Source organism: Carlito syrichta, unplaced genomic scaffold (assembly GCF_000164805.1).
Source record: "Carlito syrichta isolate Samal-C Ts95f unplaced genomic scaffold, Tarsius_syrichta-2.0.1 Scaffold309885, whole genome shotgun sequence".
Lineage (NCBI taxonomy): Eukaryota > Metazoa > Chordata > Mammalia > Primates > Tarsiidae > Carlito > Carlito syrichta.
This window is the reverse complement of record NW_007253981.1, coordinates 445,257-459,955: the sequence shown is the minus strand read 5'-3', so window position 1 is coordinate 459,955 and position 14,699 is coordinate 445,257. Positions and strand designations below refer to the sequence as shown.

Genomic DNA, 14,699 nt, shown 5'->3' with positions numbered 1-14,699 from the left:
TTGGCCGGAAGCGGCCACTGCACTCCAGTTTGGGCGACAGAGTGAGACTCCAACTAAAAAAAAAAAAAAAAAAAAAAAAAAGCCAGGACAGTCCTTAAAAAGAATGAAATCATGTCCTTTGCAGCAACATAGATGGAGCTGGAAATCATCATCCTAAGTAAACTTACTCAGAAACAGAAAACCAACACTGCACACTCTCATATGTGGGTTACAAAACAATCACAAAATTGAAGATAAATAGACACTGAAGACACCAATAAGGGGGTGGTGGCTAGGGTTCAGAAACTACCTACTAGGCACAATGTTCACTAACTGGGAAATGGGCCACCTGAGACTCTAATCCCCATCATACATAGTATGTCCATGTAATGAATATGCATGTGTACCTCCTGAATATAAAATTAAAATTCAAAAATTTTTTGAAAATGCCAGAATAATAGGAGTTTCAAAAAGATTATCAGGCCAGTGAGGAGAGGGACTATTCTAAGAAAGGGGATAAAGGATCTCTTTTGAGGTACATTTTGTGGTATGTGACTATATCTCAATAAAGCTATTATTTTGTTTTTTGAGTTGGAGTCTCACTCTGTCACCCAGACTGGATAGAGTGCAGCAGCATGTTCCCGGCCACCGCAGCCTCAACCTGCTGCGCTCCGGCGATTCTTCCGCCTCAGTCTTCCAAGTAGCCAGAACCACAGGTGTGCGCTACCACACCCGGCTATATTTTTTATTTATTGTAGAGACGAGGTCTTGCCTAGTCACCCAGGTGGGTCTCAAACCCACAGGCTCAAGCAATACATTCGTCTCAGCCTCCCAAAGTGCTGAGATTACAGGCTAAGCCACTGAGCCAGGCCAAAGATGTTATTTTTAAAAATCAACAAAGTAAAATGGTTACACTGCAGGATCACAATCAAATTGGAGTAAAGGTTCCAGTGAGTCTCACATTTTCCATCACTGAAAGAATGATGTGCTCAGAAGGACGGCATTAAATCCCTCAAATATGGCTATAGGAACAGCAAAGATGCATGTAGTCAAGCTGGAGTAGAACTAAGTCATATAACATATGGGTAAGGCCCAGGCACAGTGGCTCATGCCTGTAATCTCAGTGCTTTGGGAGGCTGTTGTGGAGGATTGACTGAGACCAGGAGTTTGAGAACAGTATGGACAACACAGCAAGACCTGATTTTTCAAAAAAAAAAAATTTTGTTTTTTAAATAACTGGGTGTGTTAACACAAACCTGTAGTCCTAGCTACTGGGAAAGCTGAGGCAGAATTGCATGAGCCCAGGAATTTGAGGTTGCAGTGAGCTATGATCATGCCATTGCACTGCAGCCTGGGCAACAAAGTGAGACCCGGTCTCTTAAAAAAAAAAAAATTAGCCAGGCATGGTGGCTCATGCCTGTAATCCCAGAACTTTGGGAGGCCGAGGTGAGAGGATTGCCCAAGTCTAGGGGATTGACACCAGCCTGGGCAACTTGTGAGACCTTGTCTCTACAATAAATCAAAAAATTAGCCAGGAGTGGTGGCACACGCCTGTGGTTCCAGCCACTTGGAAGGCTGTGATGGAAGGATCACCTGAACCCAGCAGGTAGAGGTTGCAGTGGCTGTGAGTGTGCCACTGTACTCCAGCCTGGGCAAGAGTGAGATTCTGACTCAAAAAAAAACAAAAAACAAAAAGAGGGGAAAAAGTATAACTTCTAAGGAGCAAAGTATGGTGGCTCACGCCTGTAATCCCAGTACTCTGGGAGTTGGAGGTGAGAGGACTGCCTCTGAGTACAGGGGTTCAAGACCAGCCTGGGCAAACTGTTGAGATCTTGTTTCTACAGATAATAAAAAAGTTAGCTGGGTGTGGTGGCACATGCCTGTAGTTCCAGCTGCTTGCAAGGCTGAGGCAGAAGGATCACCTGAGCCCCATGAACCGAGGCTGTGGTGTCCATGAGCATGCCACTGCACTCCAGGTTAGGAGACAGAGTGAGACTCAAATAAGTGGAATCATTCAGTATGTTTCGACATTTTGTCCTACTAACTATATGGCTTAGACATCTTTCCACATTTCTCTCTGTAAGATTTCTTTTAAAGATTTCATTATATTCACCATAATCATAATGTGTTTACTGACTTTCCTACTGACAATCATCTCTGCTGTTTCCAATTTTTTAAATTGCAATAAGGCAAATGAGCATCCTTGCCTCTGTCTTTGCACACTTGTGAAATTATTTCCATAGGAAAAATTCCTGTAAGTGGAAGGGATATAATGAGACAGAGCATACATTAAAAAGGTTGCACCCATTGTTTCACTCTGATCTGTTTTGCAGGTGAACCACTGCAGGTTCTGGAGGATGGTAACATTACATGGTAGGAAAACTAACCAGCTAGAGAGAGAAGGGAAAATCTGGTTTCACAGAGGTCCTGCAGGTCACTACTGCAAAAATATGGGTGGAGGGACATTGGCAACAGAAATCAGCACTTACTGGGAGTCTTCTCTGTGCTAACCATCTTCTTTGCACTATTATTTAAGGCGCAAATGAAGAGGTATAATTCCTATACATATTAGAAGCACATACGAAGAAAGTTTTGAGGAAAGAAAAATTTTAAAACTTTATAAGAAAAACTGCCTTAGAAAGCTCTCAAGCTTCTTTGTTAGTTTCAATCCAAAGAAAAGTTTCAGGTAACTTAGCAAATGAGCATCCCTATATCTGTCTTTGCATACTTGTGGAAGTGTTCCTGTAGGAAATACTTAGCAGGCTCATGAATTTAACATTTGGTTATTTAGATGTCAAAACCAAACATGAAAGGAGAGGAGGCAGCACTGCCCTCACAGTCTTGAGGCTGGAAGTTTTCTGGAGGAAGGAGATGATAGCAGGAGCATTCCTGCCAGAGTCGCAACCCCTAGGAGGCCATCAGGATCAAGACCAAGTGGACACCTCTCCATTATCCCTCTCGTAGGCCTCTTCATCTAGGTGGAGAGGGGGACTTCCTGGACAGCCCTCAGGTTCTGAGGGCACCAGGGCTACTGTCTCTAGACATTTGTCCCACCTGGCATGACCTTTTTAATGTCACCTCCCCCATTCAGTGACACATTCAGCAGGGCACAGGATTTCCTGCCTTCCCGGCTGTACCCAGAATCTGGAGCTCTGACCAACCCATGAATATTCAGTCCATACAGGGAAATTAAGAAATCATTGTCCCACCTTCTAAAGAAAGAAAGAAAACTGATTTTTTAATCCCAGAAATGTTATTTTATCCATAAATATTTCAGTGAGTATCTAAGAGACAAGAGCTACAGAACCTATAATACCATTATTCTGCAAAAAAAATGATAATATTTTTCAAATTAAGTTATGATCAAATGTTCCCAGTTGTCTCAGTGGTAGTCTGTTGTTGGTGGTTTTTTTTGTTTGTTTTTTTGGGTTTTTTTTGAGTTGGAGTCTCACTCTGTCGCTGTTGTTTGTTTTTTAATAGAAACGGGGTCTTGGTCTTGCCATGTTTCCCATGCTGGTCTTGAACTCGTGCTGCCTCTTGCCTCAGCATCTCAAGTAACTGGGTCTGTAGCGCTTGCCACCATGCTTGGCTCATTAAGAGTTTTTTTTGCTTTTTTTTGCAGACAGGGGCTCCATTTGTCACCTAGGCTGGAGTGCAATGGCACAGTCATGGCTCACTGCAGCTTTGACCTTGTGGACTCAAGTGAACCTCCCACCTCAGTCTCCTGGCTGGAAGTGCAGCCACTTACCACTACGTCCAGCTAATTTTTGTACTTTTTTTTTTTTTTGTAGAGATGAGGTCTCCCTATGTTACCCAGGCTGGTCTCAAACTCCTGGGCTCAACCAACCCTCCTGCCTTGGCCTCCCAAAGTGTTGGGATTACAGGCGCGAGCCACTGTTCCTGGCCTTATATTAGCAGTTTTGAAGATAAGATCCATGGTTGTGTACTTCTCAGATTATATACAGAGTTCATTGGGAGTGTATACAGATGTCTCAAATTCTTTAGGAGGTCAGTTCCCCCAAGGGTTAAGAAGAGTGTGCTGAGCCGGGCTCGGTGGCTCAGCCTGTAATCCCAAGCCTTTGGGAGGCTGAGGTAAGTGGATTGCCTGAGCCCGCGGGTTCAAGACCCGCCTGGGCAGCGAGACCTATCTGTACAATAAATCCAAAAAATCAGTCGGGCTTGGTAGTGCATGCCTGTAATTCCGGCTACTTGCAAGGCTGAGGCGGAAGGATCACCGGAGCCCAACAGGTTGAGGCTGCGGTGGCCGGGAGCGGCCACTGCACTCCAGTCTGGGCGACAGAGTGAGACTCCAACTCAAAAAAAAAAAAAAAAATGCTCTAAAATGTAATTACATGGGAATAATCATTCTCTCTCTCTCTCTCTCTTTCGAGTTGCCCAGCGGTGGCCACTCCTGGCCTCAGCAGCCTCAACCCGCTGGGGTCTGGCGATTCTTCCGCCTCAGCCTTCCGAGTAGCCAGAGTTACAGGCATGCCCTACCACACCCAGCTGATTTTTTGACTTATTGTAGAGATGAGGTCTCACCAAGTTGCCCAGGTGGGTCTCGAACCTGCGGACTCGAGCAATCCGCTCACCTCAGCCTCCCAAAGTGCGGGATTACAGGCTGAGCCACCGAGCCTGGCTGATCTGCTTACTTTCTAATGTACAAAACTGTGTTCAATTGGTTACTTAAGACAATATCCTACTAGGTAAGATCATTTAAAAAGAAAATTCTTCCCCAATGCATCCTCTTCATCAGCCAAATAATGGAAAATTTTCACCTCAGCAAGCTGGCCTCAGGGTAGATCAGGCTCATTCTGTTGCCTAGATACCAGTGACATCTCAGTAGCATAAGGAAAGCTCTGGCATCCCTCTTGCAAGGGAGACTGGCTAAAGTTCATCAGTCAGTGCCTGCTCCTTTCTGGCACATTTCACTGCTCAAACAGATACAGGGCTGGAATACAGTGCACCTGTCTGTCACCTACAAAGCTTAGAAGCACAAAATAACTGGTTTCTACAACTATACACAACGATTTCTAACAGTGTCTGCAATTCTAAAGTCACAAAGCAGGTAAAGCTATTGGAATGACAGTAAATAGTTCAACTGATTTTTTCTCCAAATAAAAAGCTACCAGACAATCAACTGGCCTATTATGCCAAATATGATAAAGTATTCAGTTTGCTATTTCCAACTCTGACAGTGGCTAAAGTTAAAACAACAACACCCTGAAACTTCTCTTTAAATACTTAAACACCAAGTTACAGGATGCAATTACACAAACCGCACAGCAACAACCTACATAAATAAGCATCTTAGTCCACTTAAAATGTTACCTGGCTAAAAATGCAAATAAAGCAAACATTTTAAATACTATAATTCAACAAAATTACTGTAATCATGGTCCTTCGTTTAAAAAAAAAATCCTGAAACTGGTAATCTGCAACATTTCTGTTACCACTTTTCAAAAACTTCTTAAAACTATTTAAGATGATTTTATCTTATTTTATTCTATGTACATTTTATTACCAAATGTTTACTTCCAAGTAGTGACTTGTTCTATTTTCCCTGATAGTTAAGAGAACTAGCTTTTATTTGTTTTTACATTTTATTTTCACTCATTTCTGCAGCTTTCTTCCTGTATGAGACCCAATAAAACCCTAAAATGAAACAAGTCATTGCAATGCAAAAGACAAAAGCAGTCTCAAACCAAATGTAAAGAAAGAGTGCAACTATCACTATAATGAAGGCGTTCTCTGTTCTACTTAAATGGGTTTTTTCGATAATAAGGTTAGATATGTAGGTTCCCCATCAAACACCAGCTGACGGACGCAACTGGCATCCAACACTCAAAATGGCTGCACATCTGCAGGCCCCAGGTAACAGTACCTGAGACGCTGGGCTGACTCCTCCACTCAAAGAACCAGGGAGACCTCCCTAAGTTCTTGGGGGGTCGTGGCCGTCAATGACCTGGGGAGACCCCTCAATGACACGGGAGATCTTCCCCTCGCCAAGACTGAGGGAAACCTCCTCAAGGACCGGGGAAGATCCTGTCCCCCCAAAAACCTGGGAAGCCCCCTCCAATGACCGGGGAGGATTCTGCCCCCGCCAAACCAGAGACGATCTTCTCTCCTCAATGATCTGAAGAACCAACGTTCCTCCAAAATGACCCAGGAAAATCCGGCTCCCCAAAGACCCAGAGATCTCTCCCACAATGAACGCAGAAGACCCTTTCCCCAAATAACCTGGGAAACCCCAATGATCAGAAACTCTGCCCCGAACATCCCGGAAAAAAAATCTCTCCCAAAGCTCCTCACGCGGCAGGGCCATAGGTCCACCGATGCGGGTGTTACCTGCAGCCTCAGCCCGGTCCTGCGGCGCTTCCGTCCTATTGTTTCTCTCCCACCAAAATGGCTGCGGCCAGGACGAGCCCCGCCCCCCGTACCTCGCTCCCGGCGCCCTTCACTATTGGCTCGCACCAGGAGCCGCGCACGCGAACTGGACGGCCTGAAAGGTGCTGTTGCTAGGGTGCCGGGATTCGCTGCGACAGCTTCCGGAAGGGGCGGGGACTGGGGCGGGCCCAAATAGAGGGCGGAGTCTTGTCATCTACCGGGAAGGGTGATGTGCGTGATGATGGGTGGACTGCAGAGTTCCTGGGCTATAGAGGGATTAGCCAACAGTCCTGGTTTGCCCGGTATTGAGGGGTTTCCCAGGATGCGGGAATTTCAGTGCTAACATCGAAACAGTTCACAACAAATTGGGAAGCTGGTCACCCTGGTAGATGGACAGAGGAGTGGATGTGAATAGACAGAAAGATGGACAAAAGGGTGATTGTAGACAGTGGACACAGGAATGGTTATATACCCAGGACAGATGACTGCATTTAGATAGGTAGACAAGTGACTAGATATGGAGGGGTAGATATGGAGGGCAAAGTCTCCACGCAGTGGCTTATGCCTGTAATCCCACACTTTGGGAGGCCAAGGAGGGAGGAACGCCTGAGCTTAGGAGTTCAAGACCAGCCGGACAACATAGCAAGACTTCGTCTCTAAAAAAAAAAAAAAAAAATTACCCAGTGTGATTGTGTGTCCCTGTAGTCCCAGCTGCTCAGAGGCTGATACAGGAGGATCACTTGAGCCCAAAGTTGGAGGCTGCAGTGAGCCATGATCATGGGCAGCAGAGTGAAACCCTACCTCAAAAAAGAAAAAAAAAAGATATAGAGGGGTAGACAGAGAAGTGGCTGAAGAATTCTCTGTGAATTGGTGGACGGCCCAATGCCCAACCCGGGTCCCACCAAGATGAACATCACAGCGCTTGTCTAAGACTCATTTGCCTTGGGACCTGTGTTGGCCAGAAGGAGTCATCTGAGTGAGTGTCAGGAGGTAGTTGCCACTGAGAGTGAGCAGAGGCTCCCAACTGATCTCTGCATTTTATGTAAAGGAGATCAGTGTTGAAGCCCAGTTTACTGGACATCTGCAGAGGTGTGTATTCACTCATATACTGTTTAATTCAACAAGTATTTATTAAGTACTTGCACTAGGTGTGGAAATACAGCGGTGAACAAAAACAGTAAATAAATATCCCTTTAGCCAGGTGTGGTGGCACATGCATACAGTAGAGCGACTTGGGAAGCTGAAGCAGGTGGATAGCTTGAGCTCAGGGATTCAAGGTTACAGTGAGCTATGATCCCATCACTGCACTCCACTGCACTCCCAGCCTGGCAACAGAGTGAGGTCTTGTCTCTCTCTCTCTCTCTCTCTCTCTCTCTCTCTCTCTCTTTTTCTCTCTCTCTCTCTCTCTATATATATATATATATATATATATGTATATATATATATATATATATATGTATATATCCCCAAACCCCAGAATTTACAGGTGATTGTGTATTTATTCTTACATGTTTAAACTTAAGACACCTTCAAAATATTCTGTTTCAGGCAATCAGGCAATACACCTATCAAGATGTTTTTTCCACTGCTCAAAAACAGTTTTTGAACTCATCGATTTTTTTTTAAGTTAGAGTCTCACTTTGTTGCCCAGACTAGAGTACAGTAGGACACTCACAGCCACTGCAGCCTCGACCTGCTGGGCTCAGGTGATCCTTCCACCTCAGCCTTCCAAGTAGCTGGAACTACGGGCATGCACCACAACGCCCGGCTAATTATTTGATTTATTGTAGAGATGAGGTCTTGTCGAGTTGCCCAGGCTGGTCTCAAACTCGTGAGCTCAGGCAATCCTCTCACCTAGGCCTCCCAAGTACTGGGATTATAGGAATGAGCTATCACGCCTGGTCAATTTATTATTATTATTATTTTGAGTCTCACTCTGTTGCCCAGGTTGGAGTTCACTGGTACCCTCATGGCTAGTGCAGCCTCAACCTGCTGGGCTCAGGTGATCCTTCCACCTCAGCCTTCCAAGTAGCTGGAACTACAGGCATGCGCCACCACACCTAATTTTTTGATTGATTGTAGAGACAAGATCTTGCCAAGTTGCCCAGGCTGGTCTCAAATCCATGGGCTCCGGTTGCCCAGGCTGGTCTCAAACCCATGGGCTCCGGCAATCCTCTTGCCTCTGCCTCTCAAAATGCCGGGATTACAGGTGTGAGCCACTGCACCCAGTTGAATTCATCAATTTTGAACTCATCAACTGTGATGACTTTTAATGTTTCTGCCATTTTTTGTTTTATCTCTTCCACACTGGCAAAACGTTTCTCTTTGAGAATTTTTGTCACCCAGGGAAATAAAAAAAAGTTGCTCAGGGCAAGACTGGGTGAATTGGGAGGATGGGGCATGGGGATCACGCCATTTTTGGTCAAAAACTGCTAAACACTCATCATGGTATGGACAGGTACACTCATAAATCACCCATCATAAAATGGGCAAATGCGTTGAAAGAATCTCAAAAAAAAAAAAAATTAAGTGAAGCCGAACACAAACTCTCAAAACAATGCTAGGTGGTACACTGATGCAAATGGGTTCCTAGGACACTTACCTAGCAGGGGAGGCCTGTACTATAAGAAACCCACCCTCCAAAAAATAATTCTGTTTTTTTTTGGTCTTCCCTTGTGTTTAAATCCTTTCCCTGGGAGTGGGCAGGACAGATTTCCTGTAACCACCTGATCTTACCTTCCCTGTGTGATTTCCAGGGCTCTATGTCCTCCTAGTTTCTTCTGATCTCACTGGTTCCTCATCTTTGCCTCTTCTCTTTCTGTCTACACTCACTCCCTTGTAGTCTCATCCAGACTCGTAACTTCAAATGCCACTTACACATCAATCACTCCCAAAGATATCTCGTGCAGTCCAGACCCTTCCCTAAGTGCCAGATTGAATGTCCATCTGTTGACTAAGCTTGTACATTGTCTTCCAGTCACTGGCATCTCAAACTCAACTTGTGCCTAGCTCTGGTCCATCCTCCAAACACAACTCTACCTCACTTCCACCAGATTTGGTGACAGCAGCTCAGCCCATCTTATTGCTCAGGCCAAACACCATCAGAGTACCTGTTGCCTATTTTCTTTCCCACCTAATATTCAATGTACCAGGAAGTTCTATTGCCTCTGTCAGCAGACTGAAATTACTTTTTGTCACATCTATGGCTTCTGCTGAGTCCAAACCACCACTATCCCTTTCCAGGGCAATGTCAGCTACCTCTTAGCCTCCTGCTGCTGCCCTTGACACTTTTAGTCCATTCTCCATACATCAGCTTGTGAATACATGTCACTAGCTGAGCTCTGCTCAGAACCCTGCAGTAGCTCCTCCCTAAGGAACAGCCAGAGCCAGCAAGATCCTTATGATTCCCCAATACCTCTCTGACTGCATCTCCTCTTCTAGCTTCCAGCCCTACTGGTCAACCTCCCAACATTCCTCAGACATCAGAGTCCAAACAACTCTCCAACTCAGAGGCTGGGGTCCAGCTGTTCACATGCCTGGAATGCACAGATTTCTACAGGGCTGCACCCCAGCACTTTCTTATTTCTTTTTTTTTTTTTTTCTTTGAGTTGGAATCTCACTTTGTCGCCCAGACTGGAGTGCAGTGGCCGCTCCCGGCCACCGCAGCCTCGACCTACTGGGCTCCGGCGATCCTTCCGCCTCAGCCTTCCAAGTAGCCGGAATTACAGGCATGCACTACCATGCCCAGCTGATTTTTTGATTTATTGTAGAGATGAGGTCTCGCTGCCCAGGCGGGTCTCGAACCCGCGGGCTCAGGCAATCCACTCACCTCAGCCTCCCAAAGGCGCAGGATTACAGCTGAGCCACCGAGCCCGGCTGAGTCCCTTATTTCTGACTGCAACTTACCCCACTCTATCCCAAGCACTTGGGATTACCTTTATCCTCTTACTGTGTTGTGCTTTTCTCCATAGCAGTTACTACCTTCTTGTACACTTTTAAAAAATAGATATTTATTATCCTTAGATGACATTACTTGTGTTCTTCCACTAGAAAGAGAGGTCTCTGGGTTTGTTTGTTTTTGAGTTCGGGTCTCACTCTGTTGTCCAGGATGGAGTGCAGTGGCATGATCATGGCTCCCTGCAGCCTCAACTTCCTGGGCTTAGGCGATCCTTCTACCTTAGCCTCCTGAATACCTGGGACTACAAGCATGTGCCAAGATGCCCAGCTGATTTTTTAATTTTTTGTGGAGATGAGGTTTTCTTATGTTGCCTAGACTGGTCTTAAATTCCTGGGCTCAAGCAATCCTCTTGTCTTGGCCTCCCAAATTGCTGGGATTTCAGGTGTGAACCACCACAGCCAGCCTAGGATTCTCTGTTTTGTTTATAGATGTATTCTGAGCACCTCAAACACCAAGTAAGCTCCAGATATACCTGCTGAGTGACTGAATTAAAAGTATCATGTGAGCCAGGCTTGGTGGCTCAACCTGTAATCCCGCGCCTTTGGGAGGCTGAGGTGAGTGAATTGCCTGAGCCCGAGGGTTCGAGACCCGCCTGGGCGGTGAGATCTCATCTCTACAATAAATCAAAAAAGCAGCCGGGCGTGGTAGCACATGCCTGTAATTCCGGCTACTTGGAAGGCTGAGGCCGAAGGATCGCCGGAGTCCAGCAGGTCGAGGCTGTGGTGGCCGGGAGCGGCCACTGCACTCCAGTCTGGGCGGCAGAGTGAGACTCTAACTCAAAGAAAAAAAAAAGTGTCATGTGGCTGGGCTTGGTGGCTCAGCCTGTAATCCCAGCACTTTGGGAGGCCAAGGCAAGTAGATTGCCTGAGCCCGTGGGTTCGAGGACAGCCAGGTAACTTGGCAAGACCTTGTGTCTATGATAAATCAAAAATTAGCCAGGTGTAGTAGCGTACTGTCTTGGAAGGCTGAGGTGGAAGGATCGCCTGAGCCAAGCAGGTCAATGCTGGGGTGGCCGTAAGTGTGCCACTACACTCCAGCCTGAGCGACAGGGTGAGACTCCAGCTAAAAAAAAAAAATGTCAAGTGGTGTTAAGTGGTGAGTGCTATGAAGAAAAATAAAATGGTACAATGAGAAGTTGAGGCAGAGTGAGAATACCCAGGTCAAAGCTTGCCCTAAGTTAGGCCCAGAAAGCCCCTCAAACCAAGCAGGATTGTTGGGAAGCCAGGCCCAGTTCCTGTTCTTGTTCCCTGTCTGTGGCATCAGCACCATCATGGCTGTTGAGTAAAAGACTCAAAAGGCACCATTCATTCAGGTCCTTGTATGTAGACCACTTTCTTCTCCCCACCCAATCTCCCCTTCTAGTACTCCTATGTATGGGGTATGAGGCTGGACAAGGCAGGGGATCCCTGGGGCAGCCCTAGCACTAATTCTTTCATTCCATCCTCAAGTGCTCACCAAGGGCTGACCTAGACTAGACACTGAGGATGCAGTAAGAATGAACACAGAAGAATTCAACTGATTTATGAGGTTTCTGCCCTCTGGTCATGGGGGAACGGCAACAGACAGAAAGAATAAACAATATAATTATGGGCAGGGTGACTACAATGGAGAAAGGAATCAAGTTGTAGTACAGAGTATTGTGTTTATGTCCAAGGCAGCAGGAGAGGTGGATCTGAGAAGGAGCCATCTGAGCTAAGATCAACTCAAAGGCAGTGGCTGAGCATGGAAAGATCTAGGGCAAGTCATTTCTGGCAGAAAGCACAGCAAGTGCAAAGACCCTGAGGAAAAAGCAAGTTTGACACTTTGAAGAAATATGAAAAAGGTGCTTAGGGCTAATGGAAGATATAGATCAAGCTCAAGGGAAAGACACACACAACTGAAAGGCATGAGGGAATAAACCAGAGATCTGGAGGGCAGGCAAAGTGGGTAAGTCCAGGAATAGGAGTCCCAAAAGGAGAAAAAAAGGACAGGAGAAATAGAGGCACCAGCTAGCCAAATTACAGAAGAAAAAACATTTATGACGTGAAGAAAATCTGTGTCTACAGATGGGAGGAGTTGACCACATCCCCAGGCAGGGTGGAAAGGAAAGGCTACACTAAAACTCTTTAACTCCAAGGAGAAAGAGGCTATTATGCAAGCTGCTAGACAGATAAAGCAAGTTACATACCAGAGGAGAAGGGCCAGCTGGCCTCAAACTATTCCCCATAGCACAGGTATACTGTCTACCTCTGCCCAACCAAGGGACTGCTGTCATGCCTAGAGAGGAACAGTAACCACTAATGGAATGAGAAAAAAACAGAATTTCCAAGTTACCAAGGGGAAAACTTAAATGAATGACAGATTAATCAAGAGACAGAGCGAAAGAGGAAAATAGTAGGTTGGCCCTATGAAATTGTTAATATTTAACTGTTTTGACCTACTGTAATGGTAGTTTCATGTAGGTCTATTGAATAAAAAAAGAAACTACGTAGTAGAAAATAATAAACATAAAGTAAATATGAAGCCAGGTGTGGTGGCATATGCCTGTAATTCTAGCTACTCAGGAGGCTAGGGCAGGAGAACTGCTTGAGCCTAAGACTTGGACTGAGCGTGGGCAACAGAGCCAGGCTCTCTGTTTTGTTTTGTTTTTGTTTTTGTTTTTAGAGACAGGGTCTTGCTCTGTGGTCGAGGCTGCAGTGCAGTGTTGTGCTCATGGCTAACCATAGCCTCCAACTCCTGGACTCAGATGATGCCCCTGCTTCAGCCTCCCGAAGATCTAGGACTATAGGTATGTATCACTATGCACCACTACACTTGGCTGATTTTTTTATTTTTATTTCTTATAGGAATGGGGGGTTTATGCTATATTGCAAAGGCTGGTCTCAAACTCTCCATCCTCAAGTGATACTTCCATCCATCTTTTTAAAAAAAATTATAGAAGCTGGGCTCGGTGGCTCAGCCTGTAATCCCGCACCTTTGGGAGGCTGAGGTGAGTGGATTGCCTGAGCCCGCGGGTTCGAGACCCGCCTGGGCAACTTGGCGAGACCTCATCTCTACAATAAATAAAAAACTAGCCGGGCATGGTAGCACATGCCTGTAGTTCCAGCTACTTGGAAGGCTGAGGCAGAAGGATCGCCAGAGCCCAGCAGGTCGAGGCTGCGGTGGCCAGGAGCGGCCACTGCACTCCAGTCTGGGCAACAGAGTGAGACTCCAACTCAAAAAAAAAAAATTATAGAAAGAGAGAAACTAAACATCTTTATTATAGTAAATAAGGACATCCTGAACCCCTTTTAAAGACCTAGAGACTGGGTTAGAAAGACAAAACCCAGCCATATGCTATTTATGAGACACTTGAAACCACAAGAACAGAAAGGGCTGAAAAATAAAGGAGTGAGCAGAAAGATCAAAGCAACACAAACTAGAAGAGAATAGGAGTAGCTACATGACACAATAAAAGGTAGGATTTAAAGTGACAAGCATTGAGCAAAATAAACAAGGCCATTATCTAACAGTGAAAAAGGCAATTTATGAAAAACATATAAAATATAAAACAATCACAATTCCATGTACACCAGACACAAAAAACATTTTTAAAAAATCAGTAACTAGACAGCAATGACACCAACACTATTATCATTACACATTGCCTTAGAGTTCTAGCGAATATAATAAGAGAACAAAATGCTATGCTATAAATAATGGAAAGAAGCCAGGAACAGTGGCACATGCTTATAATCCAGTACTTTGGGAGACAAAGTCAGGAGGATCACTTGAAACCAGAAGTTCAAGATCACCCTGGGCAACATAGTGAGACACTGTCTTCATTTTAAAAATTTGAGCCGGGCTCGGTGGCTCAGCCTGTAATCCCACGCCTTTGGGAGGCTGAGGTGAGTGGATTGCCTGAGCCCGCGGGTTCGAGACCCGCCTGGGCAGCGAGACCTCATCTCTACAATAAATCAAAAATTCAGCCAGGCGTGGTAGCGCATGCCTGTAATTCCGGCTACTGGGAAGGCTGAGGCGGAAGGACCGCCAGATCTCAGCAGGCGAGCCTGCAGTGGCTGGGAGCGGCCACTGCACTCCAGTCTGGGAGACTGAGTGAGACTCCAACTCAAAATAAAATTAAATTAAATTAAAAAAAAAAATTTGGCCAGGCACGGTGGCTCAAGCCTGTAATCCCAGCACTTTGAGAGGCCGAGGCGAGGAGATTGCCTGAGCCTAGGGGCTTGAGACCAGCCTAGGCAATTTGGTGAGATCTCGTCTCTACAATATATTAAAAAAAAAAAATTGCCAGGCTCAGTGGCTCAGCCTGTAATCCCGCACTTTGGGAAGCTGAGGGGAGTGGATTGTCTGAGCCCGCGGGTTCAAGACCCACCTGGGCAACTTGACGAGACCTCAT

At 45.7% G+C, this 14,699-nt stretch overlaps 2 protein-coding genes across 4 annotated transcripts in view; both read right to left on the bottom strand.

Annotated features, from left to right (window-relative positions):
* Positions 1–6,449, bottom strand: part of IP6K2 (inositol hexakisphosphate kinase 2) — a 27,780-nt gene extending 21,331 nt beyond the window's left edge. The window contains exons 1-2 of one of the 2 annotated variants that reach the window (XM_021717610.1): positions 6,328–6,392; positions 4,758–4,965 (exon numbers count right to left, since the gene is read on the bottom strand). In XM_021717610.1, coding sequence (XP_021573285.1) covers positions 4,758–4,828 — 71 coding nt within the window. In that variant the 5' untranslated portion in view covers positions 4,829–4,965; positions 6,328–6,392. Of the gene's footprint in view, positions 1–4,757; positions 4,966–6,327 lie in introns of both variants that reach the window. The other variant, XM_008068161.1, reaches the window with a different exon arrangement.
* The window catches only part of PRKAR2A (protein kinase cAMP-dependent type II regulatory subunit alpha), a 139,069-nt gene that overhangs the window by 14,962 nt on the left and 109,408 nt on the right, over positions 1–14,699 (bottom strand). The window lies entirely within an intron of this gene.